The sequence below is a fragment of the Peromyscus californicus genome, unplaced genomic scaffold, assembly GCF_007827085.1.
Source record: "Peromyscus californicus insignis strain IS unplaced genomic scaffold, ASM782708v3 Scaffold_5__1_contigs__length_169319896, whole genome shotgun sequence".
NCBI classification, from domain to species: domain Eukaryota; kingdom Metazoa; phylum Chordata; class Mammalia; order Rodentia; family Cricetidae; genus Peromyscus; species Peromyscus californicus.
Window position 1 is genome coordinate 125,687,745 of NW_026294573.1, and position 26,725 is coordinate 125,714,469.

The following is a 26,725-nucleotide window of genomic DNA, read 5'->3' on the forward strand; positions in this document are numbered from 1 at the left end:
GTGGAAGATAGGCGCAACAATGGAGAGTAAGAGAAACCTTGGGAAATGGAAGGATTCGCAGTTTGAGATTAGAACAGAAGAGAAAGGGATTTGGACTGCCCACACCTTAAAAATGCCATCTGAGGATTTACACGAAAAGCAGTCTTCATCCAGTGCTTCTAAACTATTGTCATACTACTATGACAGAAGATGGATTTTTTTTTTCTAATTTTCTATGTTAGCACTTAAACTAGGTGGTTTTGAAGTTTTGAAAGGATTTGACTAGCTATGTCATTTCTTTACAAAGAGTCCACGCTACAAGTGCCGAGCAATCTTTCTTGGGAAGGGAATTCAATAAAAATGTCAAAAGTACAAATGGACCGACCTCCTTTGTGTTTTGCCAACTGGTAAGAAAGTAACTACTAGTTTCTAGTGGAATTTTAACATTATTATTGTGTTGTCGGGGCGTGAGGCGTGGGGCGGCAGTCTTGCAACTGTTTCTCTCCCGGAAGGCTACTTTATTCACAAAAACCAAACGGACGCGAGCCGAGAGGCACAAAGTGGCGACTGAGCTCGTGGTCCCGGACCCCGCGCTGGCTTTGCGGGATCGGCACCGGAGGATGCCCGGGTCACCTCGCGCTGCGTTCCGGTGCTGGAGCCCCAAGGCCGACGCCGCCCGACCCCGACGCGTTCCGTCCCACGCATGCGTCCCGCTGGTCCTCCCCCTCCTCTTCCCCCCACCCGCTCAGATGACGTGCGAGGCGAGGGCGGAGCCAGGGTCTGTGGCGGGAGTGGGGGAGGAACTGCGAGGTGTGCGTGGACGTCAGACTGGATAGCGGAAGGTCAGGGCGGCCCGGAGCGGAAGTGGGGCTCGGGAGCTTGTCCGCCATTGTGGGCCCGAGGAGCGGAGGGCGAGCGGGGACGAGCAGCGTGCAGGCGGCGAGCTCGGGCCCCCTTCCGCGATTCCCGAGCGCGAGCCCGCTTTCCCGAGTCCCCGCGATCGGCGGCGGCGGCGGCGGCGGCTGGAGCAGAGCTTCGCGAGGGCGGCAGCTGCTGTGAGTGCTCGCGGAGAGGCCCAGGCGGCGGCGGCGGCGGCGGCGGCGGCAGCGGCAGCGGCGGCTCCTCCTCTCGGGTTGCGGTGAAGAATGTCAGCCACTAGCGTGGATCAGGTGAGGGAGCAGGGCCCGGGCTCGGCGAAGGCCCGAGCCGCAGAGCTCCACCCTCGCGGCCGGCGCGGCTCCTCCGGCCGCCGCTGGCCGGCCCTGTAACGGCGCCGCGGCTGCCGGGGGTCGGGGCTGCCGCCCAGGTCCGGCGTGCGCGCTGGGCGGCTGAGCCTGCGGCCGGGGCCCGGGACCGCTCCGAGGGCCGGATGTCCCGGCGGCCGCGGCGGGGCCCCGAGCAGGCGGGCGCTGGAGGCGATGCGGAGGGGCGGCGGGAGGCCAACAGGCTGCGGAGGAGCTGGTGGGGTTCACTCCTACGCGGATTGTTCGGAATAACTTGTCTCCGAGAATGTCTCTGATTAACACACTTTTCTTTCCTCTCCTCCCCCCACCCCACTTCACCACATCTTTCGTCTTGCTCCAGAGACCTAAAGGGCAAGGAAACAAAGGTGAGTTGTTTGTTTTTTTTTTCTTAGAGGTTGCCTGGATGTTATTTTTAAACGGCGAGAGGTTTCTTTCTTGTTTTTGCTCTTCTTCTTAAATAGTAAAGGTTAGGAAAACATCCATCGCAGCTGAGACAGCCAACATTTAGGTAGTTTCTGGGTTTGAAGCTACGTTTGTAGAAACCGAGGTACTGCAAGAATAAACAGCTGTCTTGGTTGTATTTCAATTAACGTAATGGTATTTCTTTAGTTTTCTGTTTTCTCTTCGTTACATAACTTAGGTCACACAATTTTCTGCATTTGTGTATAGTTAAGTACGTTTTTAAAGTGAACATTCTGTTTGAAATGTCTGGTTTACATTTAAACTTGAAATTCTCATGGTGTTCTATGTCCCATTAATGAGAATCATACAGTTAATCACTGATTCCATAGAAGTTGCTTGCAAAGAGGCAGCAACAGTACAGAACTCCTAACAGCAAGTATGTAATCTTACTGTATAGCCCTGATTGCAAGGTGTGTCTCAATCTGGTATCTTACAAAAGCCCGAGAAGGAAACTATTTGTGCAGTTATTGCTAGTATTATATGATTTACTATTTAAAAACTACCACTAAAAGTAAGGCATTTAAAACATAAATGTAGCTTGTATTTATGCCTGTGGAGCTAAGTAGTCAGCTGATTGAAACATTATGACATAAATCATGTGATATTAGTGTAGAACAATAACTCCTTTCTTGGGATGGTGCCAATTAAAGAACATTACAATGAACTATGTATTTATAACGTTTTGTAGTGCCGGAAATGACACTAAATACAATTACACTTCCTGTTTTTACCCCCCAGTAATCAAATACTGCTTAGAAAATAAGATCTATAATAGCCCTTTAGTTGTAAGTTTTGTGTTTCTATTGATGATTTTAATTTTTTTCCTTGGGGTTTTTATGTTGAGATGCTGGTTAATTAGAAAATAATTGTGTTCTTCGCAAAATAATTTCCTTCATGTTGTGCTACATTTTATATAAGAATTTGTATATACCAGATGCATTGTAGTGTGTAGGTAACAAACTTACTGCTTTATTTTAATTAATGATGTTTTCTTTCAGCATATAAATATTTAGGAATTTTTAATTCATAGAATTTCAGTTATAATTATAAACTTCAGAATTAGAGGTTAATTTAAAATTAGTTATTAAACATTTGCAAATTTAAAAGGAATTTCTTTTTCTTTTTTGGCTTATCTGACCATCTGTGAAATCTATGGTCATTATTGCCTAGTGTAAACTATTTTATCCTAGAACTATGGGGAATGGCACTTTGCAAGGCTATTTGAAGTGCTAGGTGCTTTGTGTTACCTGTTTTAAGGTAAGTGACTTCCGTGAAGTTTTTTTTTTTTATATAGAAATATAGACCATCTAGATTGGGTATTGTAAGCTTGTCCTATATTATCAAAGTTAGGTTTACTCAAGAATCACTTCATTTTGCCAAATGACTTCTTTGTTGTTATACATCACTTATTTATAAATCACCTTACAGATAGAAGCGAGCCACAGACTGCATTACCTGGTGACTAAATTTTTTATATGAGAATTTTTAATTATTAGTATCACTTCTGATTTAATATTTAGATACACATACACATTGTGGTTTTGGGATAGTTCTTTATTCTCCCAGTTTTTCTTTTACTCTTTTTGTTCAGTTTATAATTTTATCCTAGGATGAGACTGGGATTTCTTAAAGTCCTGGGTTCTAATACTACATATAGCTACTGATTTACTAAGTTTGCTGAGCATATTGTACCTTTTTGTTAAATTTCTCTTCTATAAACAAAAAAAGCCAGTGACTATTATTATTAGGATTATTGTAATTATAATAGCTTATTGCTCTAGTTGCTATTTGTTGAATTATTTTTTATCCTCTTTTGAGGAGGAGAAGAAAAGCTACTGGTCCAAAAGTATTGGTATATTTAAAATCATGTAAGTTGATTTAAAATGATAGAAACCATAGTAAGCTTATAAATACTTTACAGGCCAAGTCAAGGTGACTAGCAAGTGGCGGTAGGAGCTTTTGTGTGTTTGAGAAAAGCTTCTGCCTTAGCTGACTTAATTTTAATTAGTGAAATTGTCTTATAGTAAGTCTGTATACTATTATCAAGTAGAAAGTACAACTTCTTCCTGCTTTACAACTGTAAAGATACGGTTAGTAATTTTGAATTCAGAGCTTAAGAACTTTATGTTCTAAGAAGTTGGTATCAGTTAAAATTTTGAAACTGCCTGGACTACCAAGTGAGTTCCAGGAAAGGCGCAAAGCTACACAGAGAAACCCTGTCTCGAAAAACCAAAAAAAAAAAAAAAAAAAAAAAAAAAAGAAAAGAAAAAAAAATTTTGAAACTAGTTGACGTAGTATGATTTCTGAGATGCTGTGTTTCTTTTTTGAGTTACCTTTAGCTGATGTTGTTGGCCTAACACCTGGCCTTAGTGTCTGTTTTTCTGCAGAGTTTTCAAGCATATCCTTCAGGCTTATTGTAGTAAAGGAACAAAAAGGAGTTCTGTTCAGTCTGTTTGGGAAGACAAAAAAGCTTCTGAAATATAATCCCTATAATTTTTTGGTTTACTTATTTTTACATTTTTATTTTCTTTTTTTAACTAAAATTTTTTTCCTATATAAAATGTCGGAATTGCTTGTTATACTTGGCAAGATAGCACCAAAGGATAGTTAAAATTTAAGGATAATTATTTATTTGTTGGCCCATAATTTTCTTTATTAATAAGAACTTTGCTTGCTGTGTTTTCATTTGTGTGTCGGATGTCCTCTTGGGCCTTCCTCCTTTCTTTTGTCCCTTAAGTTTATATAAGTAAGCAACACGTGGAAATCGGTTTTCTTTCTCCTCCTCTTTCCTTCTGTAGGAGGGACATGTCCACCATTTTATACAACTGCAGTTTAAAAGAATTAGGTTGAAGTTGGTTGTTTGAATGCTTCAGAAAAGTAGTATATTTTGGCAATATTATGTTGTATCCCTTCTCTCTGTCCCCCCAAGAAATGATTTCAAAGCACCATACTATCATTATTTGGCTTCATATTATTAATCCTCACAACATTCCTGTAAGGACATAGAGGGTATATGGTATTGTCGCTGTTTTTGTAGGTGGGAAAACATGATGCACACATCTGTTGACTTTCCTAACTTGATGTAGTCAGGACCAGAGCAGAGAATCACCTGGCTTCTAAGGCCCATGTTCTATCTTGATTTGACTTTGCTTCATAGGGCAGAGGAAACAGGCGAAGAATCATGTAAGTCATCTGTTCTTTTTTCCCCTGAAGAACTTTTACACAATATAGAAGTGGCTTAGATTTCATTAACTGTTCAGTGACTTTCAGTCTCCAAGACATTAGATTGCCCTTAAACAATGATCAACAAAAAAACAGTTATTTTAAGAAAAATACGCTTCTGAAATTAAAGAAACAGTTAATATCTTATTAGGAGCCTTTTAGTGCATAATTTTTTGATTATATAGCAGTATGGATTAGAACTAGTGGATGCAAGAGATAGAAATGATTGTTTTAGATACTGGCTGATAGGCATACCAGTTTAGTAGTCCAGAAGTAAGAAACTTTTATTTATTTATTTATTTTTGTTCTTCAAGAAGTAAAAGATGGTGCATCGCCGCTGTTGAGAAAGGAATAGTCAAACCAGTGGGAAGCACAGGTGTAGCAGACTGGGACTGCAGTGGTTACCTCAGCCCTCAGATGGCATTGGGTATATCCTGTGGCACCCTCCTTTTTACTTTGTTAGTGGTGACAACAGATTTTAATTCTGGGGCACATTTAGCTTAAGTCTAGCTCTAACGAAGACCTTATGAAATAAGTTAAATCTTATAAGTGGAGTCAAGATCCATTTGATCTTTGGGTCAGAGATCAGCTTTGAAGGCTTCATGTTCAGAGTAGCTTTACTTTTTGAGCCATCCCTGATCATCACTGGATGGAAAGAATGAAGGGATTTTACAGATCTTTGCTTATAAGCCACTGCTCACTAACATTACATTTTAGGAGATGTACACTTAGGGCAAAATTAGAGTTGATGATGCTCTGGATAAAATTAACCCCACATTAGTTGGCACTACTTTGTGATATTATAGTTTTGAGCAGTAGTTCTAAGAGATTGATATCCCTCAGAAATTGCTTTTTTTTTTTCATTTCATGTTCCAATAATAAATATTGATACCATATCAGATATTATCCCAGTAACCTTTGTCTGTTTTTCTGGTTCAGAAAAATTTTAGTTTTATTTGGGGTGTTGCAGTATTCAGTATTAATAAAGATAATTGAATATGGTCATTTAATACGAAGATGAAATGAAGTAGGCACTGAATAACCTGAATAGTCATCAGATTAGTGAGCTCAAATGGAGACCACCAGCCTCCTTGGTAGTAGACCTGAAATTGAAATCCAGGAGGTGGCTTTATATGTTGTACTCAGTCACTGCTAGGACAGTGTCCAAATATATTTTTTTCTTGACTACAAATGTATTTTTTACAGTGTTTATGAAATAGCTTTTGAACTAGTGTGACATTCTGATTTATCCTCTAATTTGTTTTCTCATGTGTTTCATGAGTAATCATCATCATCTTTGGTGTCTTAATTGTTTTACTTTCATGTGAAAGTCTTATTTATTGGTGTTTGGATTTGAATTCAAAGCCTCAGTGCATGTTAGCTTCACCAGTGAGTTGTTACCCTCAGTTAGCCTTTGGGAATCGAGGTATGTGCACACACATGAATTAGAGAATCAGTCTTACATATTTGAACTAGAGTACGTAAATAGCATACACTGGGCCTGGGTTGGCACCCCCAGTACTGACAAAAACCAAACCAAAACAACATAAGGCCATAGTCCACACTGGTTTTTAACCTTACGATCCTTTTGCTTCTGCTTCTCAAGTGTTGTGATAACCAGTATGTGGCATCAGACCAGTCCTTTCTAGATTTTTCATAATCATGAATTTTAACCACTTTGACTCGAGACATTTAAGTAATTACTGGAACTTTAGGTCATAACTGGTTACTAGAAGGCTGGGCCTGATGCTGTATACATGCCTGTGTGCCCATTGCTTCACAAGCTGAAGTGGGAGGATTGAGAATTCAAGGTTAGCCTGGGTAACATAGGAAGACCCAGTTTTGGTAAGAAAAAAATTCTTACCTTTATCAGATTATTAGACTTTTACAAAGTTAGGTCACATGTTCAAATATATTGTCTGCATCATTACTTAAAGTTATTTTAAAGTCACACAAAATTTTAGGAAGCCCTTTCCAACATTTCTGTGTTTCTTTGTTCACTACAATGTTGAAATTGGGGTATTTAAGATTTTGATTGGGGGGGGTGTATAGATCTGGCTTATATAATGTTGGACTTATGAATCACAGGATTTTTAAGTTTTCTGTGGCACACATTAAATATTTATTTCTAAAGGTTATCCTTAAGAGGGTTCTTAAAACAGCAAGGAATTCAGGATTATTTTTTTCGGAGTTGACTTGAAAAATTTTTTAAATGTTAGATTGTGCTATAAATTTTATAAGGATTACATTTCTAATACAAGTATGTTTTTTAGTTTCAGTACAAAATGGTTCGATTCATCAAAAAGATGCTGTAAATGATGATGATTTTGAGCCATACTTAAGTAGCCAGACAAATCAGGTAAGTTTTTTGTAAATTAAGATTTTAAGAAGTTAAACTTCTATTAGGTTTTGCTGATTTTTCCAAATAGACATCGAATTGAATACAAGACTAATATAATGTGAATTAATCCATGTAGTTTGCCTATGTGTGGTAAATAACACTTGCAGGTTTATGGCATAGGAGACTACTTTTGAGATTATAGGTAACTGAATGGGGTTCTAACTTATTTAAAGATGAACATCATTTTTATATATTATGCTTAGATTTTTTGTTTGTTTGTTTGTTTTGTTTTGTTTGAGCTGAGGACCAAACCCAGGACCTTGTGCTTGGTAGGCAAGCACTCTACCACTGAGCTAAATCCCTAACCCCTTAGAATTTTTTAATATTAAGGTAGTTTAATCTTTTACTTTTGCAGCCATGTTCCTTTCTTTCTTTCTTTCTTTTTTTTTTTTTTTGTTTGCTTGTTTTTTCTTTTCCTCTTTTTTTTTTTTTTTCTCAAGACAGGGTTTCTCTATGTAGCCTTGCCTGTCCTGAAACTCACTTTGCCCATCAGGCTGGCCTTGAACTCAGAAATCCATCTGCCTCTGCTTCCCAAGTGCTGGGATTAAAGGAGTGGTCTACTATCGCCCAGTACAGCCATGTATTTTTAACTAAAGCAAATTAAACTTAATTTACTGGAAAGTTTTACTAGATAAGAATTAGTTTGTGTTTTATAACTTTAGTTAAATGTATTTTCTTTTAAGACATGAATTTAAGTTACTGCAGTTTTTCATTTTGCAGTACTAGAGAATAGAATTAAGGATTTTATAAATACTTTTTTATTGTGGACATGGAGATTTAATACATATCATTAGTGCTCCCCCTCCCAATTCTGGGATTGGAATCTATGATGTAGTATATGCTAAGTCATGTTCCACAATTAAGCTACATGCCTAGCCCCTAGTAGCTTCTGAGAAGTTGTTTATAAGGATAATTTAAATGCTAAGAAGCAGAATGGTATTTGGTATTTAGACAAAATTTTTGCTGTCATGTTTATTGTTAAATTTGTGTCATTGGTTGAATCAAATTTTGAAAACACAATTTCAGCCTCTACCAGTTCATGAGAATATTCTGGAATGAAGTTTCTAGTGCTGTTTCTTTCACTTGTAAAAAGATATATGAAAAATGTACTCTGAAACTTTAACCTAGGTTTTTAAAAGTATAAGAGGAAAAGGCACTAAGTGTTCTCATTGAACTGCGCAGTTAGCAATTTGAACAAAAAGTTTCTGCTTTGTGGAATGTAGACTTGATTTGTAGCTTCTAGAAGTGATGGCTTTGCTCAGCCTCATCTACCTGTTGGTCATTTCTCTTTATCCGCTTTCCTTTGTGTGCTGGCTCAGATTCTTAGCATACATTGGAGAGGAATAAATAAGTGAGGAGGAATGAAAACAAGTGGTAGAATTTGTGAATGCTTGGCAGGAAGGAGTAGAAAAAAAGTCAGCATTTGCCTTTCCACAGTACCAAAAATGATTCCTTCTAACAAGACTTGCATTTTAAGAGCAATAACAATTTAGAATGTTGGAAACTAGGTTTATTGTACAGAAAAAAGTGGAAATTTGTCTAAAATCTTAAAGGTAAGTTATATAAATAAGGTTTTAAATAATTCAGAATTTCTTAGCTGAACTATAAAATTAAAATAACTCGAGTATTGTCAGTTTACTGGAAACTGAATATATTGCTGGAATATCTCAAGTAATCGTGATTGACAGACTTTATAAAGTTGTGCAAATATTCAAATATTTAATGAATTAGTTCCTTGCAGTGCTGATCTAACTAAAGTAGTTATTCAGTTAAAATTCAACTTGATAAATTGTGAGGTTCTTGTTAAGATTTATTTTTATGTGTATGTGTGTGATTATAAGTTGCATGTGTGTATGTGGGTCCTGCAGAGGCCACAAGAGGGTGTTGGATCTTCTGGACCTGGGATTTGTAAGTTGTGAGTTGTCCAAGCTGGGTTCTGGGACAGGAAGAACAGGAAGGCTCTTAACTGCTGAGCCACCTCTCCAGCTCTACGCATTTTTAAATGTGTTTTTAAAATTAATCTCTGTGCAATTTCAAAAGTTTTAAATAACAAAGATGAATCATCTGGTGGGAAAGGTGTTTTAATACTTTTGACTGATTTAAATTGTTTTATATGCTTAGATCTAATTCATAGCAGCTAACTCTAGGATTGTGCTAAAAATGTTGTTGGCTTTACTCCTCTGGCAGCATACTTCTTCCATTTTATAGTGTTTTATTTTGTAAAGGAGGAAGGAAACAGATCATTGATTCCTTGAGTCCAGGTTTCGTGTTTCAGCTGCCTTTTTGTTGAAGATGCCATGTAACTTGCAAATACATTTAAAGAGGAAGTTGGAATACTGATGTTACCTGTGGTCAGTGTTGGCGTTTTGTGTTTCCAGATTCTTGGCCATTTATTCAGAGAAATTAAAACCCACACTGATTTGTAAAAGTAGCAAGGAAATTTCATTTAAGGCAAAGCGGTAGGAAAATTTAGCATATACTTCAAGGGAGCAGCCAGCCACGTGAGTGAAAATATTCAAGGCCTCAAGTTGCTGCCTGAGTTCTCTCTTCAGGAGGTCTAAAGGAAAGATGGGCTGATTGCTAAGGTTGTAGTTTGAATGGTTCTCTATTTTGATTGATAGATTAGGTCAATCAAATAATTTTTCCATTGTGCATATTCCTTCCCATGTACATCTAATTTTAGTCATATACAGAGGAATAAAGTGGATTTAGAGTATAATTCCTAAAAAGATGCAGTTTTGTTTTACTGTTCATGTACACCAAACCAACCCTGGCTGGATCCATCCTCTGATCTTCAGACTAGAATGCATTGAGAATACTTTTGAATACAAACTTTCTGAGTTTAATTGTTAGAGTAAAAACTTGTCCCCTTGTTCAGAGAGATATCTTCATGTAGGCCCCTGTGGGTGGGCTCTGAGGTTTCTGATTGAATTGATTGGAGAGGAGTGTGTACATATGTACATTACTAGAAGAGGGGTATATATACGTACCACAAATCAAGTGGAATCCTAAGTCATTCAGCCAGCCCCTGTGCTTTTCCAGTGGAGGCTTGGGAAAATAATTACATTTGAGTTTTATTCTGTTTTGGCATCATGTGCCATTGATGTGATTTTTCCACTGGCGTTTCAGTAACTACCAAGCCACAGACTTGTCTGATTGTGTGATTGTCAATACTAACTAAAAAAAAATTACCTGCCAGATGTGATGGTGTACTTAGCACTTAGGAAGAGGCAAGAGGATCTCAAATTTAAGGCTGACTGGGATACATAGTGAAGTTGAGTTTAGCCTGCACTGCATAGCAAGATTGTCTCCTAAAAATCAAAACAAAAAATAAAGCCCACATAAAATCACTACTACAGTTTCATAGAAGTGGTTATATTTGTCATATGAGTGCATTTAAAATGACTTGTATACGTGATCTCCTCTTTAGTTAACATTGCCCATCCTTGTTAAATAAGACTTATTTTCTGGAGATGCAAATGTTTTCTTGATTTCTTAAAAAAAAAAATTACCCTAATCTTTGTATTTGTCATGCATGTTTTTTATGAAAAGCCTCAGAGTCATCACCCCATGAAGTATTATATTTCTGAGTTAGTTATTTGCTGATGTGTTTTGTTTTACTTTCTATACCTGAGTATAATACCAGTTAAGTTGGAGGGTTAGTTCTTGTTGCTGTATTGTGGAGTGCTCCAGTACAAAGAATGAATTCTTTATCTTTCTATTTCTAGTCACTGGTGTGATGGTATCTAGAAGGACAAGGGATTCATGAAATATATATTAAGTTGATGAATGTGTTAGGATATTTGGTAGAATTACAGAATGAAGAATTACAGTTGATGAAACACAGATTTTATTATATTTAACAATTTTATGATTGTGTTTTGACACTCTCACTATATAGCCCTGGCTGGCTTTAACCTTAAGACTCTCCTGCCTTAGTCTCCCAGGTACTGAGATTATTGCCTTGACAGTGCTTTTGCACTGCATTGCATTGCAAAAATCTCAGTTTTTGCAATGAACAATAGAAGAGAGTAAATATTATCATTATAGATACAGTGAAAATCACTAACCCATTCATTAATTCCAGAATCAGGAGAGCTTTTTGTGTGTGTGTGTTTGAGATTGGGTTTGGTGGTATATGTAGCTCACATTAGGCTTGGCTCTGAACCCATCAGTTTCCACATGTATTAGGATCATAGAAGCGTGCTACAATTCTGGGCTTGGAAATTGGGAGTCAGTCTTTGAAGTACTTAAGGTACTTTTTTTGTTTACCTGTTCATTTTCTGAGACAGGGTCTCACCATGTTTCCCTGGCTGTCCTGGAACTTCTTCTGTAGATCAGGCTGGCCTCGAACTCAGAGATCTGCCTGCCTCTTGAGTGCTGGGATTAAAGGTGTGTACTACCACTGCCTGGGCAACATCTCAATTTCTTAATGTTTTTCTTTTTAATAAATATTTATATTCTCTGAGAATTTCGTAGGATTTTTTTTATCGTTTTTTAGCTTCGTCCCTCAACTCTTCTTAGGTTCAACCTCCTTCTCTTGTTTTAAAATTGAATCTTATGTCTTGTTTAAAATTTTTTTTATTCATTTAAAAATGTTACAGACTTTTATAATTTATTTTTAAGTGGATCAGCATTCTCATTTATAAGTATTCTAAAATATTTTAGTTTTCTTTTAGAAGTAAAATTTATATAAAAGGTGCAAAATCCAAGTGCACCTGTGACCGAAGCCAGTGTCCAAATATAGACCATCTTTCATTAAAAAATTTCAGTTCTTGAGTTTAATTTTGTATTGACCTCCAGGGACATTTTGAGGATTTTTTTCTTACATGAATCAGATGTTTAGAGTTACACATATTTATAAGGTTATGATTCATGGATATATAACATGGAATGATTATATCAAGGTAGTTAAACTATACCTTAAATAGTTCTAACAATTTCTTTATGCTGTGGACACTTGAAACTTTTACTATTACGTGTTTTGGAATGCACTAGATAGTAACTATATTTATCATGCTTTGACTTTCTTGTACATTGGTGTCACTATATTCTGTTCTCATTGTTTTCCTCCTGTTTTTTCCTTTCCCCCCTTTCTGTTCTGCTTTCCCATTTACACACATTCCTTTACCTCTTCTATTTCTTTTTGTCCTCGTTGGTTTTCTTTGTGATAAAAGGTCAGTCAGTCTACAGTCTACCCCCACTCACTTAGTGTGTGTGTGTGTGTGTGTGTGTGTGTGTGTGTGTGTGTGTGTGTGGAGAGAGAGAGAGAGAGAGAGAGAGAGAGAGAGAGAGAGAGAGAGAGAGAGGCGCGGGGGGTGGGGCGTGGGGTTGGGGGAGGGAGGGAGGGACAGACGACATAGTAGTACTAAAATATCTAAGTTTTCAATAATAAGCTCTTTAAAAAACTGGAAATTTGTTCCAGATAGTATCTGCGATGTTACTGTGATAAGTTTATATTGGCATTTCTTTTTGTGGGGTTAGGACTTGAGCACCAGGGCCTCTTGTACTCTAGTTAGTGCTATGCCATTGAACAATGTCCCCCAGCTTTTAATATAAGATCTTGGACTTTATATCTTTCTATATAAGTGAAAGATCAATGGTACTGACCCCTGAGAGAAACTACTGACTGATGAGGTAGGTTTTTTCCCCCCCACCTTTCATGATTTTACAAATCCTAAAACTTTGTTCTGAGCTTCAGATATCGAACATAAAGACTGAGAAATCTGTCATTAAATGTATTTATTTATTTTTCATCTATAGAGACTCTGATGAGAATCAGGGAATCACTTCAAAGACATTTCCTTTTTTATTGATGTGTCTTTCTAAGAAAACATTTTATTTTTTTTTTAGCAATATAAAATATAATAAGAGAAAACAAAATCATTATATTGAAGTTGGACAAGAAACCAGCAGAAGGAAAAGAGCTCCAAGAGAAGGCACAAGAATCAAAGACCCACTCGGTCACACACTTAGGAATCCCATAAAAATACTAAAGTGAAAGCTTTAATTTATATGCAGAGGACCCATTTAGGCCCTGTGCATGCTGCTTCAGTCTCTTGAGTTGATAGGAGCCTTGCTTAGTTGATTTAGAAGGCCTTGTTCTTTTGTCTTCAATCACCACTGGCTCCCATACTCTTTCCATCTACTCTTCCTTGGGGTTCCCTGAGCTCTGAGGGGAGAGAATTGATGGAGACATACCATTTAGGACTGTGTGTTCCAAGGTCTCTCTCTATGCATTATGTCTGGCTGTGGGTATTTGTTCCCATCTGCTACAGGAAGACAGACACCTCCCTGATGATGGCTGAATAAGGCATCGATCTATGAGTATAGCATACTATCATAGGAGTCATTTTATTGTTACTTTTTGTTGTTGTTGCTTAGACTAGTAGTGTTTGGTTTTACCTTTGGTCTCTGGGCTATCTAGTCTCTGGTTCTTGGTTACCTAAGCAGTGTCAAGTATGGGTTCCAGCTTATGGAGTAGGCCTTAACTCAAACATTCGTTGGTTACTCCCACAAGCTTTGTTCCACAATTGCCCTAGCATATTTTTCAGGCAGAAAGATTGTAAAGTTTTGTGGCTGGTTTGGTGTTTACGTTTCACTTTTGGTAGCCTGGAGAGTATCTTTCCATACCAAAGACCCTGGAACATAAGGGTTAAGGTTCTATGTAGGCACCAGCTCGCCTTTCTATGTTCAGTGAGTTGTGTGGGTGTTGTCTTCATCAATGGGGCCTTGTTGTTAGTTTGTGGAGAGCAACCTATTGTCTTGGCAACAGCCTGGGTTGTTTGGGGATTTCCATGGGACCCTTATGGCCAACAACTCAATTGGATGAAACCCAGTCCTGGTATTGGAAACTTTGTGGTGACAAGAGATGGCCAGTTGGGACTCTGTCTTCATTATTTGGAAACTTCATTAGAATTGGCTTAATATATTTTAGGAAGTTTCCACTGCACTAGGTTTCCCTACCTCTTCTCAAATGCCCCTCAGTTCTAGCTGTCTTTCCCTACATTCTCTCCCTCAGCCCCATATCCCCTTCCCCTCACCAACTGATCCTCCCATTCTACCCTCACCCCCCAGTCTACCCATAAAATCCATCCTGTTTCTACCTTTAGGGAGGTATGTTCCCTCTGGACCCTTTGTCTATACCTAACCTCGCTGGGTCTATGGATTGTAGCTTGATTATTGCTTATTTAATGACTAATATCTATATATAAGTCAATACACTATATTTATCTTTTTTGTTCTAGGTTACCTCACTTGGTGATCTTTTTTTTCTAGTTCCACCCAGTTGCGTGCAAACTGCATGATGTCATTTTATTTTAACAGCTGAGTAATACTCCTTGTATAAATATACCACATTTTCTCTATTTATTCTTTTGTTGAGGGATGTCTAGGTCATTTCCAGTTTCTGGCTATTATGAATAGAGCAGCAGTGAACGTACTTGAGCAAATGTTCTTGTGGTGTGCTGGAGCATCTTTTCAGTATGTGCCTAAGAGTGGTATGGTGGATCTTGAGGTAGATCATTTCTCAACTTTTTGAGGAACTGCCTTATTGATTTCCATGAGGGCTGTACAAGTTTGCACTCCCACCAGCAGTGGGGGAGTGTTCCCCTTGATCCACATCTTTGCCAGCATGAGCTGTCACTTGTGTTACTGATCTTAGCCATTCTGACAGGTATAAGATGGAAACTCAAAGTAGTTTTGAGTTGCATTTTGCTGATGGCTAAGGATGTTGAACATTACTTTTAAGTGTTTCTCAGCCATTTGAGATTGCTCTATTGAGAATTCTTTGTATATATCTATTCCCCATTTTTTAATTGAATTATTTGTTTTGATATCTAGTTTCATGAGTTCTTTATATACTTTGGGTATTAGTGCTCTCTCAGCTGTGGAGTTGGTAAAATCTTTCCCATTCTGTAGGCTGCCATTTTGTCCTATTAACAGTGTCCTTTGCTATGCAGAAGCTCATCAGTTTCATGAGGTACTGTTTACTAATGGTTAGTTTTACTGCCTGTGCTAATTCTGTTCAGAACATTTTTCTCTGTACCAGTGTTTACCTGATCTTGATTTAACTTTGGTAAGTGGTGCCTTTTTAAAGTGTGTCCTTGTGATTCTCTAAATTTTCTTGGTGTCTGTTGTTATAACCCCCCCTTTTTCTAATTTTATGAGAAACAAAATTTTATCAGGGTAAGTTTGTCAGTCTTAACTAATTTTCTCAAAGAACCAACTCTTTGTCTCTTTGATTCTTTATTTTTCTCTTTGTATGTTTCTGTTTTATTGATTTCAGCCCTGGGTTTGAGAATATCTAACAGTCTTCTCCTTTTGGGTGTGATTTCATTTGTTCTAGAGCTTTTGGTGCTCTGTTAAGTTGCTAGTATGAGATCTCTTGCTCTGTGGGACAGTCTTTCTGTACTCTGTGATTATATGTTGCTCCCATTGGTTAATAAATACAGCTGCTTTGGCCTATGGTAAGGTAGGATAGAGCCAGGAGGGAAATCCAAGCAGAGACAGGGAGAAGAAGGGCAGAGTCAGGAGACACCATCCAGCTGCCCAAAGAACAAGATGCCAGCAGACTGGTAACGCCATGACCACGTGGCAAAATATAGATTAATAGGAATGGTTAATTTAAGATGTCAGAGCTAGCTAGCAATATGCCTGAGCCATAGACCAAACAGTTTGTAATTAATAATAAGCCTCTGTGTGTTTATTTGGGACTGAGCAGCTGCGGGACACAGAAAACTTCTGGCTACAATCTCTCCACTTTTTTTTTTTTTTTTTAAACCTAGGCGCCGGGCGGTGGTGGCGTACGCTTTTAATCCCAGCACTTGGGAGGCAGAGCCAGGCAGATCTCTGTGAGTTCGAGGCCAGCCTGGTCTCCAAAGCGAGTTCCAGGAAAGGCGCAAAGCTACACAAAGAAACCCTGTCTCAAAAAAACCAAAAAAAAAAAAAAAAAAAAACCCTAGGCATTTAGTGCTATGAACTTTCCTTTCATTGTGTCCCAAAAGTTTGACTATGTTGTGTATTCATTTTCATTCAATTCTAGAAAGTCTTTAATTTCTTTTTTCTGTTTTGATCCATTTTTTCCTTTAGTAGAGAGTTGTTTAGTTTCCATGAGTTTATAGACTTTTGTTTCTGTTATTGAAATCCAGCTTTAATCCATGGTAGTCTGATAGGATGCAGGGGGTCATTTCGATGTTCTTGAATCTGTTGAGACTTGCTTTGTATCTGAGTATGTGGTCAATTTTGCAGTAAGCTCTATAAGGTGCAGAAAAGAAGGTATATTCTTTTGAGTTTGGGTGAAATGTTCTGTAGATATCTGTTAGGTTCATTTGGTTTAGAAAGTCTGTCAGCTCCAGCATTTCTCTACTTTTTGTCTGGATGACCTGTCCATTAGTGAGAGTGGGGTATTAAAGTCTCCCAACATCAATGTGTGAGGGTCAATATGTGATTTAAGCTCTGGTTGTGCTTCTTTTACAGATTTGGGTGCTCTTGTGTTTAGGGTATGTATGTTAAGAATTCAAATGCCATCTTGGTGGTTTTTTTCCATTGAGTATGTAGTGTCCTTTCCTATCTTTTTTGATTAGTTTTGGTTTGAAGTCTATTTTGTAAGATACTAAAATGACTACACCAGCTTGACTCTCAGGTCCATTTTCTTGATATATCTTGGTATATCCCAATGCTTTACTCTGAGGTAGTGTCTGTCCTTGGTGTTCAGGTGTGTTTCTTGGATGCAGCAGGAGGTTGTATCCTGTTTTTCATCCATTCTGTTAGTGTGTGTCTTTTTATTGGGGGATATCAGTTCATTGATATTGAGAGAGATTAATGACAAATGGTTGTTGATTCTAGTTATTTTCTTATTCTTGTTTTTGTTGTTGGTGGTGGAGGAGTTTCCCTTTTGATTTTGCTAGTCTGAGATTATTTCCTGTGTTTTCATGGTTGTAGTTAGCGTCCTTAGCTTGGAGTTTTCCTTCTAGTACCTTCTGTAGTGCTAGATTTGTTGATAAGTACTACTAAAATTTGGCTTTATCATGGAATATCTTATTTCCTCCACCCATGGTAATTGAAAGTTTTGCTGGGCATAATAGTCTAGGCTGGCCTCTGGTTTCTTAAGAGTCTGCAGCACATCTGTCCAGGTCCTCTGGCTTTTAGAGGCTTCATTAAGAAGTTAGGTGCAATTCTAATAGGTTTATTTCTTTGTTCTGTATGTTTAGTGTTTTGATGATTATGTGCTGAGGGGGCTTTTTTTTTCTGGCCTACTCTATTTGGTGTTCTGTATGCTTATACCTTTATAGACATCACTTCCTTTAGGTTAGGAAACTAGATTTTGTTGAAAATATTTTCTGTTCCTTTTAGCTGGGTTTCTTCTTCTTAGTCTTCCTATTTTTCTTAGATTTGGTCTTTGCATGGTGTCCAGATTTCCTGGATGTTTTGTGTTAGGAAGGAGTTTTTTAGATTTAATATATGTTTTGACTAATGTATCCATTTTTTTCTGCCATACCTTAATGCCTGAGATTCTGTGTTCCAGCTCTTGTATTCTGTTGGTGAAGCTTGCATTTGTAGTTCTATTCAAATCCCTAAATTTTTCATTTCCAGAATTCCCTCAGTTTGGGTTTTCTTTACTCTCTTTCCATTTTCAGGTCTTGAACAGTTTTATTTCTTTCTTTCTGTTTGTTATTGTTTTCCTGGATTTTTTAAAAGAGATTTATTCATTTCTCCTTTAAGGACTTCTATTCCTAGTCACATCGGCTATTTTGAGTTCTTTTTTTCAGCTGTGTTGGAATATTTAGGGTCTGCTGTGGTAGGGTTCTGGGCTCTAGTGAAGACGTATTTTCCTGACTGTAATTGTGTTTTTACCCTGGCATCTAGGCATCTGCTATTGGGATGATTACAGATCTATCTGGTGCTGATATCTGGTTTTGTCTTTGTTGGGTGGGTGTTTTGTTCCCTTGGTTTCTGTTTCCTTTCTGGATTTTAGGAGAGTGTGGTGATACCTGCGTGTTGCTTGGTAGGAAATTTTCTGTTTCTTTGCCTGCTCAGTTGTGTTCCCAGGAAATGCTTGTTGGTGTTGGAAGCTGGGATAATTGGATGAGTTGGGGTAAGGAAGGTTGGAGGAGTAGATATTTTGTGATCCTTTGGGAATGGAATCAGAGGAAAGGGAGACTGCAGCAGGTCGTTACAGAGCTGGAGATGAGAGTGGGGGATTGGATCTGGAGGAGCAGAAAGAGAGGTGAAAGTCAGCTTTCCTGGCAGGAGTGGCCTTTGGGTTAGCAGGAGGTGCCTATTGGGTAAAGTAGGGGGTGGGATTCAGAGGGGAACATTTTAGGAGGGAGAGGTTAGAAGGGGAAAATTTGTGAGATCTACCAGAGATGATTTTGTCGGAGGAGAGGTGGGGAGGCAGAGAAGGCTGCTTTTGAAGGTGTTTTGTTGTAGAGCTGTTGTGAGACTGGGGGGTTGGGTCTAGAAAAACATATTAAGAGGCAAAGATCTGCCTTAAAGACATTTTTGGGGAAATACCTTATTTTTAGGGAAATTTTAGAGTTTTTTTTATATTGATTTGTAACAGTTTGGGGTGTTTTTCTCATTAGTAAAACTTGCTGTTTTTAATTTTGGGAAAATTTAAATGTACAGTTATTTAATATGCAAACTGAAGTTTGATTTTTTTTTATTGTAGTAATGAAAAAATTGCTGTTTCTGTAGTGAAAAATTTCTGATCCATAAAGTTAAAAGCATAGCTATTGTCTCAGCACTTAAGGGGTGAAGGGAAAATCATGGTATTGAGGCCAGTCTGAGAGCATAAAGAGTTAGAAGCCAGCTTTGGCAACATACACATAGCAAGACCTTGTCTCACGTTTTAAATGGGTAGTCAGAATTTGGTAAGTAGTGAACAGCATAAAAGTAATGGATTTCTTAGTATCATATCCTTAAGCCAAGATTTAAAAAAATTTATTCTTTTCCAATCATTCTTTTGTTCTCTCTTCTTCTCTTGTGTATGCGTGTACACACACACACACACACACACACACACACACTACTTTGAGGATATTTCCCCCTGTTATCTTCTTATCCCCTTCCTCTCCTATCCAGTCTCCTCTTAACAAGCTCCCCTCCTTTCATGTCCTTTTGTGTGTAAGACCTACTTCATTTAGAGTTGCTTGCATGAGCTTGGGTAGAGGATTCCTCTCCCCCAGCAGCCATTATCTTCCTATAACTCCTTTTGAGAGTTATGAGGCCTTGTGAATGGTCCCTTCCCCATACATGATATAATGCTCTGGGCCTAAGTCTTGTGCAGCTCTTGTTTAGATAGCCACTGTTTCTGAGAGTTCCTAAGTATAACAGCTATACCATGTCTAGAAGATAACTTTTTCCCAGTATTTTTTATCCTCTGGCTATTAGACTCTCTGCATTGCCTGTTCATAGTATTCTCTGAGCCTTAAAGAGGGTGATACAGATAACCCATTTAGTGCTAAGCTCGCTTCACTTCTTAGCACTTGGACCAGTTAGGAATTCCCTGTGTTAACTGCCACCTGCTGCATACAAGCTTCTCTGACCAATGCTGAAAGCATTATTAATTTATGAGTATAAACATTTTGACACCATATCCATTTAGAAAAGGAACAATAGTAGGTTCCTCTTTAGGGTCTATGACCTCCCCTGCCGTGGTCTTTTGACCAGGTTTACAGTACTACATATAAATTCTTGCTGTGGTGCAGACCTAAAATCTACCCAAGCAGCAAGCTGTTGGTTACCCCTCATAACAGTCATGCCAGTATTGCACCATTGAGTGCTTCTTGCTTGGCAGGTTGGTATTGTAGCTTGAAAGGTCCACAGATGGTTGCACACTTAATGCCTTTTCTCCCGTAAGATCCAGTGTCTTCTGACACCTATGAAAGCTGTCAAGCAGAGAGGAAGAGAGAAAGCTTCTAATTTATTTCCCTCTTGATTTCTTGATTACTGCAACTAAAAGTGTATAGTCTCTTCAGTAGTGGGGTCTTACCATCTAGTTCTGGTGGGCAACCAAAGAGCTATAGCAATAGCCTGTATTGTTTTGAGGGCCTCTGGAGTCTCCCTGATTGGCAATGGGATTTTCTTTTAAAAAATCTGTGACTTCTGGGAGCAGCAATAAGATAAAGAGGATATTTTATTGTATTTCGTTTTAAAAATAGAGGAGAGTAAAACAGTTAATTGTGTTTCATGGTGTAAGCATAATCTTGATTTTTATTTTCTTCTCAGATACAGCATTTCTACATTTTGTTTTTTCTTAAGTACAAAGTTTAAGTGGCCAAACTTGATTCCATCATAAAGATTCCAGTTTAATTCCTCTATTTGACATACATTCCGGATTTGTTTAAGTCTAGTGTGTACATTATAATTTAGTGCCTATAAAGCTTATTAGCATTTTGTAGAAATTTCAGAATTTTAAAACTGGGACAAAAACCCAATCTTTATTTTACTCCTATACCTTCTGCCTAAAAATGCTATAATTTTTAATATTTTAAAATTATTCACTGCTGACATGGTGGCACATAATCCTAGCACTTAGCAGAAACAGGAGGATTGTAAGATTGAGGCCAGCTGGGCAGCAAGACTGTCTTAAGGGTGATGGTACTCATCTGTAATATTTCTGCTGATAATATTGATTTGGAATTTTAATTGTGTGGAACAAATACATCTCTTTTCCATTTACCTAAAACTGCTCTCAGTTTTTCATCTAACCTTTTTCTCTTTTCCCTTTAAGTGAACATTTCACTACTGATTGTGGTTTTCTGTTTTGCAGAATAACAGCTATCCACCAATGTCAGATCCATATATGCCTAGTTACTATGCTCCATCCATTGGATTTCCATATTCTCTTGGAGAAGCAGCATGGTCCACGGCTGGAGACCAGCCAATGCCGTATCTGACAACCTATGGACAAATGAGTAATGGAGAACATCATTACATACCAGATGGTGTTTTTAGTCAACCAGGGGCATTAGGAAATACCCCTCCATTTCTTGGTCAACATGGATTTAACTTTTTTCCTGGTAATGCTGATTTCTCTACATGGGGGACAAGTGGATCTCAGGGACAATCAACACAAAATTCTGCTTATAGTAGCAGTTATGGCTATCCACCTAGTTCTCTTGGGAGAGCTATTACTGATGGACAGGCTGGATTTGGCAATGATACTTTGAGTAAGGTGCCTGGCATTAGTAGTATTGAGCAAGGCATGACAGGACTGAAAATTGGTGGTGACCTGACGGCTGCAGTGACAAAAACTGTAGGTACAGCCTTGAGCAGCAGTGGTATGACTAGCATTGCAACCAATAATGTGCCCCCTGTGAGCAGTGCAGCACCTAAACCAACTTCTTGGGCTGCTATTGCCAGAAAGCCTGCCAAACCTCAACCGAAACTTAAACCCAAGGGCAATGTGGGAATTGGGGGTTCTGCTGTGCCACCACCTCCTATAAAACACAACATGAATATTGGAACTTGGGATGAAAAGGGGTCAGTAGTAAAGGCTCCACCAACCCAACCAGTTCTGCCTCCTCAAACTATAATCCAGCAGCCTCAGCCATTAATTCAACCACCACCATTGGTGCAAAGCCAACTGCCTCAACAGCAGCCTCAGCCACCACAACCACAGCAGCAACAAGGACCTCAGCCACAGGCTCAGCCTCACCAAGTGCAGTCTCAACAGCCACAGCTGCAGAATCGCTGGGTAGCTCCTCGGAATAGGGGAACCGGCTTCAACCAGAACAATGGAGCGGGCAGTGAAAACTTTGGTTTAGGTGTTGTACCTGTTAGTGCTTCACCTTCTAGTGTAGAGGTGCATCCAGTGCTGGAAAAACTAAAGGCCATAAACAACTATAATCCCAAAGACTTTGATTGGAACCTGAAGAATGGACGTGTGTTTATAATTAAGAGCTATTCTGAGGATGATATCCATCGTTCTATCAAGTACTCTATCTGGTGTAGTACCGAGCATGGTAATAAGCGTTTGGATGCAGCTTACCGTTCTCTGAATGGTAAAGGCCCACTCTATTTACTCTTCAGTGTGAATGGCAGTGGACATTTTTGTGGAGTGGCTGAAATGAAGTCTGTTGTGGACTATAATGCATATGCTGGTGTCTGGTCTCAGGATAAGTGGAAGGGTAAATTTGAAGTTAAATGGATCTTTGTCAAAGATGTTCCCAATAACCAATTACGACATATTCGCTTAGAAAATAATGACAACAAACCAGTAACCAATTCAAGGGACACTCAAGAAGTACCCCTAGAAAAAGCAAAGCAAGTGCTTAAAATAATTGCTACTTTCAAGCATACCACCTCAATCTTTGATGACTTTGCACATTATGAAAAGCGTCAAGAGGAGGAGGAAGCCATGCGAAGGGTAAGTAAGAATCCAGTCATTTTTGTGTGAGGATTCATCCTCATGGGTGGAGTGCATGGAATGGCATCCTTTTTATACCTCTTAATATTATAGTTTATGCACTTTATTCTGAGAGAAATCAAAAGCTTAAGAAACATAACTCTAAACTACCTCAAATCCACAGCCCTTCTAGTCACTGTTCTTAAATGTTAGTTTTATGAGAAAATACATTTAAAATTTAGAGCACTATTTTCAAATAAATGTTTGCTATTGCTTTGTTTTATGAGAAAGGTGGTGTGTGTGTGTGTGTGTGTGTGTGTGTGTGTGTGTGTGTTTTATGTAAAACTATAGTATATATTTTATAGGACCAAAATGTGTAACAAAATAGAGCAAGAATTAGGAAGGGAGATTGTAGATGTAACCAACGGTCTTATTAAATAAGAAACACAGAGCCGATTCAGAGAAGAAAGCCAAGAGGTCAGAGCTAAGAGCCTCACCCTTCCTGATTCAGGGATCCTCTTCAGTCAAGAGAGCTCTCCGAAAAGGGGACCTACTTCCTGTGTGTGTCTTTATATAGTCTAGCTGTTCTGCCTTCTCATTGGTTGTAAACCCAAACATGTGACTGCCTCATCACTGCCTGAATGTACCGCCCTCCAGGTCCTTAAAGGCGTGCGCCGCCGCCATGCACTTGCTATGGCTCTAATAGCTCTGACCCCCAGACAACTTTATTTATTAACATACAATTAAAATCACATTTCAGTACAAGTAAAATACCACCACAGGAGATTCGAAGGTCATGACCTTTAGAATTAGATCTGTAGTATTTGATTTTCTCATGTTAACACTTTCTGTGAGACTCAGGGAGACTTTCTGAATTTACATATATTTGCATTCGACTGGAATGTGGTCCCAAGGTAAGACAGGCTTGAGTTGCTGTCTCTTCAGAACTAAACATCAATTTGGGGGCCTGATTTTAGATGTAAAGAGAATGGGGAGGGTAGGAAATGAATGGTTTTTTCCATAAAAAGTACATTTAAGGTTCTTTTGAAAACAGGCAAGAGTAAATACATTCACTGTGGACATATTTGTGGGAAACTTAATGTTAAGGCACACACTTCTGTCTTCATGAAAACAGCAGTGATTCATTTCGATGTATGATCTCAAGTATATCATGGCTTCTTACATGTGTGCAGAAGAGGAAATGGCTTCAGCTAACATTGAATGAGCACTCTGGTGAATTTTGTTGAGATAAGGATCTGTAGTAGTTTCCAAACCTGAAGGCTCAGAAGTATTTATTGGAGTGTTTGTAAAACATACTTTATGGATTTGGTAAGGACTTCAGTTACATTTCTGACAAGCACCCTAGGTGATTCTGGTGCCAGTCTTTGCTGTGCTGAACTGTTGGAAACTTGGCTTTGGGGTGATTCAGAGCTGTTCAAATGAATTGCTAAATAGAGTTTTCCCCTAGTTAAATGTGGGAAGTGAGAGAAATAATAGGATCAGAAGTTGCCAGGGGGCCGGGCGGTGGTGGCGCAGGCGCACGCCTTTAATCCCAGCACTTGGGAGGCAGAGCCAGGCAGATCTCTGTGAGTTCGAGGCCAGCCTGGTCTCCAAAGCGAGTTCCAGGAAAGGCGCAAATCTACATGTAAAAAAATTTGTCTTGTAGGAGGGATTCCTATTCCTACATGATTGGAGCAGAATACTCAAAAGTGTTTCTGAAAACTTAAAACATGATTATCAGAATAAAAAATAGGTGAGCCAGCAAATTAATGGGAATATATTTCCATGATAGATCTTTTAAAGCTTTAGAAGTTCAAATTGAAAACACTAACCAATGCAGAGCAGTTGACATGAAAATATAAAAGGGAAAAGACAAAGTGGAAAGAGAAGTGGTCTGAGTTTTTTAAGCAGCAGGAAAAAAACAGTGGGAAGGATAATTACAGGAACCTTTCCAGAATCCCATGTTTTCAGATGGAATAATAATGGGCTTAACAAATGATTAGCAGATTAGTTTAAAATAATAAAAGACATGAAAGCAGGAAAATCTTAAGACTTCCTAAGCAAAAGACACTGCAAAGGAAGGATAAGCAGGTTAATCAAAAATGTTTCCTGCCCTCTCTAACCCTAGGTATGAAAAGTGAAATATTTCAAGGTGCAGTAGAGGGGAGTATAGAATTGCATCCCTCAGGTAGGTAAAGCAATGAAGTCCAGGCTTGTAAGAACTTAGCCTCCATAGTTTTTGTTTTTTGAGATAGGGTTTCTCTATGTAGCCTTAGCTGTCCTGGAACTTGCTCTGTAGATCAGGATAGCCTCGAACACACAGAGATCTGCCTGCCACTGCCTCCCTAGTACTGGGGTTAAAGGCATATGCCACCACTGCCTGGCTTCCTCTGGTTTTTTAAAGAAAGGTTGAAAGAGGCATTTCAACACAATGAAAAAAAGAATCAAAAAAATGCTGATATAGCTATTGGTTATACTGGAATAAATACCCTCTCACAGGGACCCTGAACACATTTTCAGTTAAACAGATTGGTTTCTCAAGAGCAGAAAGAGTCTTTAAGCCTAACAAACAAAATGGGCTTATGATTGGGAGCCACTATCCTTGGCAGGGAGAGGAATATGGGAAGAAGGGAAAAAAAACCCAAAAACCTGCAGATAATCTTTGTTGACACAGGTGTATAAGCTGATTGAGAGCAAGAGAGTTTGCTCTTTGTTCATTTCTTATTATCAGGTAGAAGGACTGTCACAGAGCCTTTAAGAAGATACTGCCAAGTGAGTAAATGCTTGAAAGCAGTGGTTTTCAACCTTCCTAATGCTGTGACCTTTTAATACAGTTCTTCATGGTATTGTGACCCCCAACCTTAAAATGATTTTCAAAATGATTTTCTTTGTTTCTTTGTAACTGTGATTTTGCTACTCTTATGCATTATAATGTAAATATCTCTGTTCTCTGATGGTTGTAAACCACTTCTGTGGGTCTTTCACCCCTAAAAGGGTCGTGACCCAAAGGTTGAGAACTACTGCTCTAAACACTTTCAAAGTTGGTGTCTCCGAATTTTTCTTCCTCATTGGTCTAATCTCTAGTATTTATTTACTGGTTGTTCGGTATATATAATAAATGCTGCCTGTTGATATGATTTCTCCATTTGTACAAACAGTAAGTTATAAAAGTTCAGTGCTAGGTAGAACATTAGGAGATGGGGTAGGGGACACATGCACATTTTTATCTTTCTGAGGTTAGCACAGTTTATTCAAATACTATGGTAATTTAGGAACTAGTGCCTTAGGCATATTATTTAAAGCCCCGAGATATAACACTGATACTCTAGGCCCAACTTATTTACAAGTGGCAGCCTCAAGCTGGGCCTAGAGTCACACCTGAAGCCCTGATTGGTATGAGAGATTTGCTTTTAGAATCTAAGTCATTTTTGGCAGAATTGAGTTCAAAGCTTGCCAGACCAAGGGCCTTGTTTCCTTTTGACGATAAGCTACTTTCTACCAGACTGAAGAAGCAACATTCTTGGTAGAGTGCTTGCCCAGCATTTAGGAAACACTTAATAAAATAATTTTTTTCTGTTAATTTCTTCATTTTTCCTGTTTTTTTGTAGTACACATTTAGTTATTTGACTTTGGCAAAAAAAAAGATAGGTTTATATTTCAGTAGAGTATGTTTTTCAAGTCTGAAATATTAAAAAATAGTTACATGGGTGTGGTCGTATTCAGAGTTGCACAGCGCACAGGTTAGAGGACAACTTGAGTCTGTCTCTCCTTGCATCTTGGGTTGTGAAGTTAGACAGTTAATATGTGTGCTGCAAGTGCTTTAAACCGGTGAGCCATCTCACGAGCCACCGAAATACTTACTGTGTAAGTGCAGACTTCATCACTGGGACCTGTTAGTGTAGGTGTAGATCAAACTGTGGCTGGGCAGAGAAGGGCAAAGGTAGAATTAGAATAGGAATAGAAATTTAAAACAACCTCTTTGTTCAAAGCATACTCATTGCCTTTTCCCTAGTGGCTCTAATTTAGAATTTGTTGTGTACTGCAGACTTCCTCTGTTTTCTTTTG

At 38.6% G+C, this 26,725-nt stretch overlaps 1 protein-coding gene across 4 annotated transcripts in view; it reads left to right on the forward strand.

Annotated features, from left to right (window-relative positions):
- Positions 1–1,002: 1,002 nt before the first annotated feature.
- Ythdf3 (YTH N6-methyladenosine RNA binding protein F3) overlaps positions 1,003–26,725 on the forward strand; it is a 33,934-nt gene continuing 8,211 nt past the window's right edge. For 2 of the 4 annotated variants that reach the window (XM_052718848.1, XM_052718847.1), the window contains exons 1-3: positions 4,723–4,868; positions 7,181–7,266; positions 21,083–22,681. In XM_052718848.1, coding sequence (XP_052574808.1) covers positions 4,811–4,868; positions 7,181–7,266; positions 21,083–22,681 — 1,743 coding nt within the window. In that variant the 5' untranslated portion in view covers positions 4,723–4,810. Of the gene's footprint in view, positions 1,149–1,563; positions 1,589–4,722; positions 4,869–7,180; positions 7,267–21,082; positions 22,682–26,725 lie in introns of those variants that run through there. The other 2 variants (XM_052718849.1, XM_052718850.1) reach the window with 2 other exon arrangements.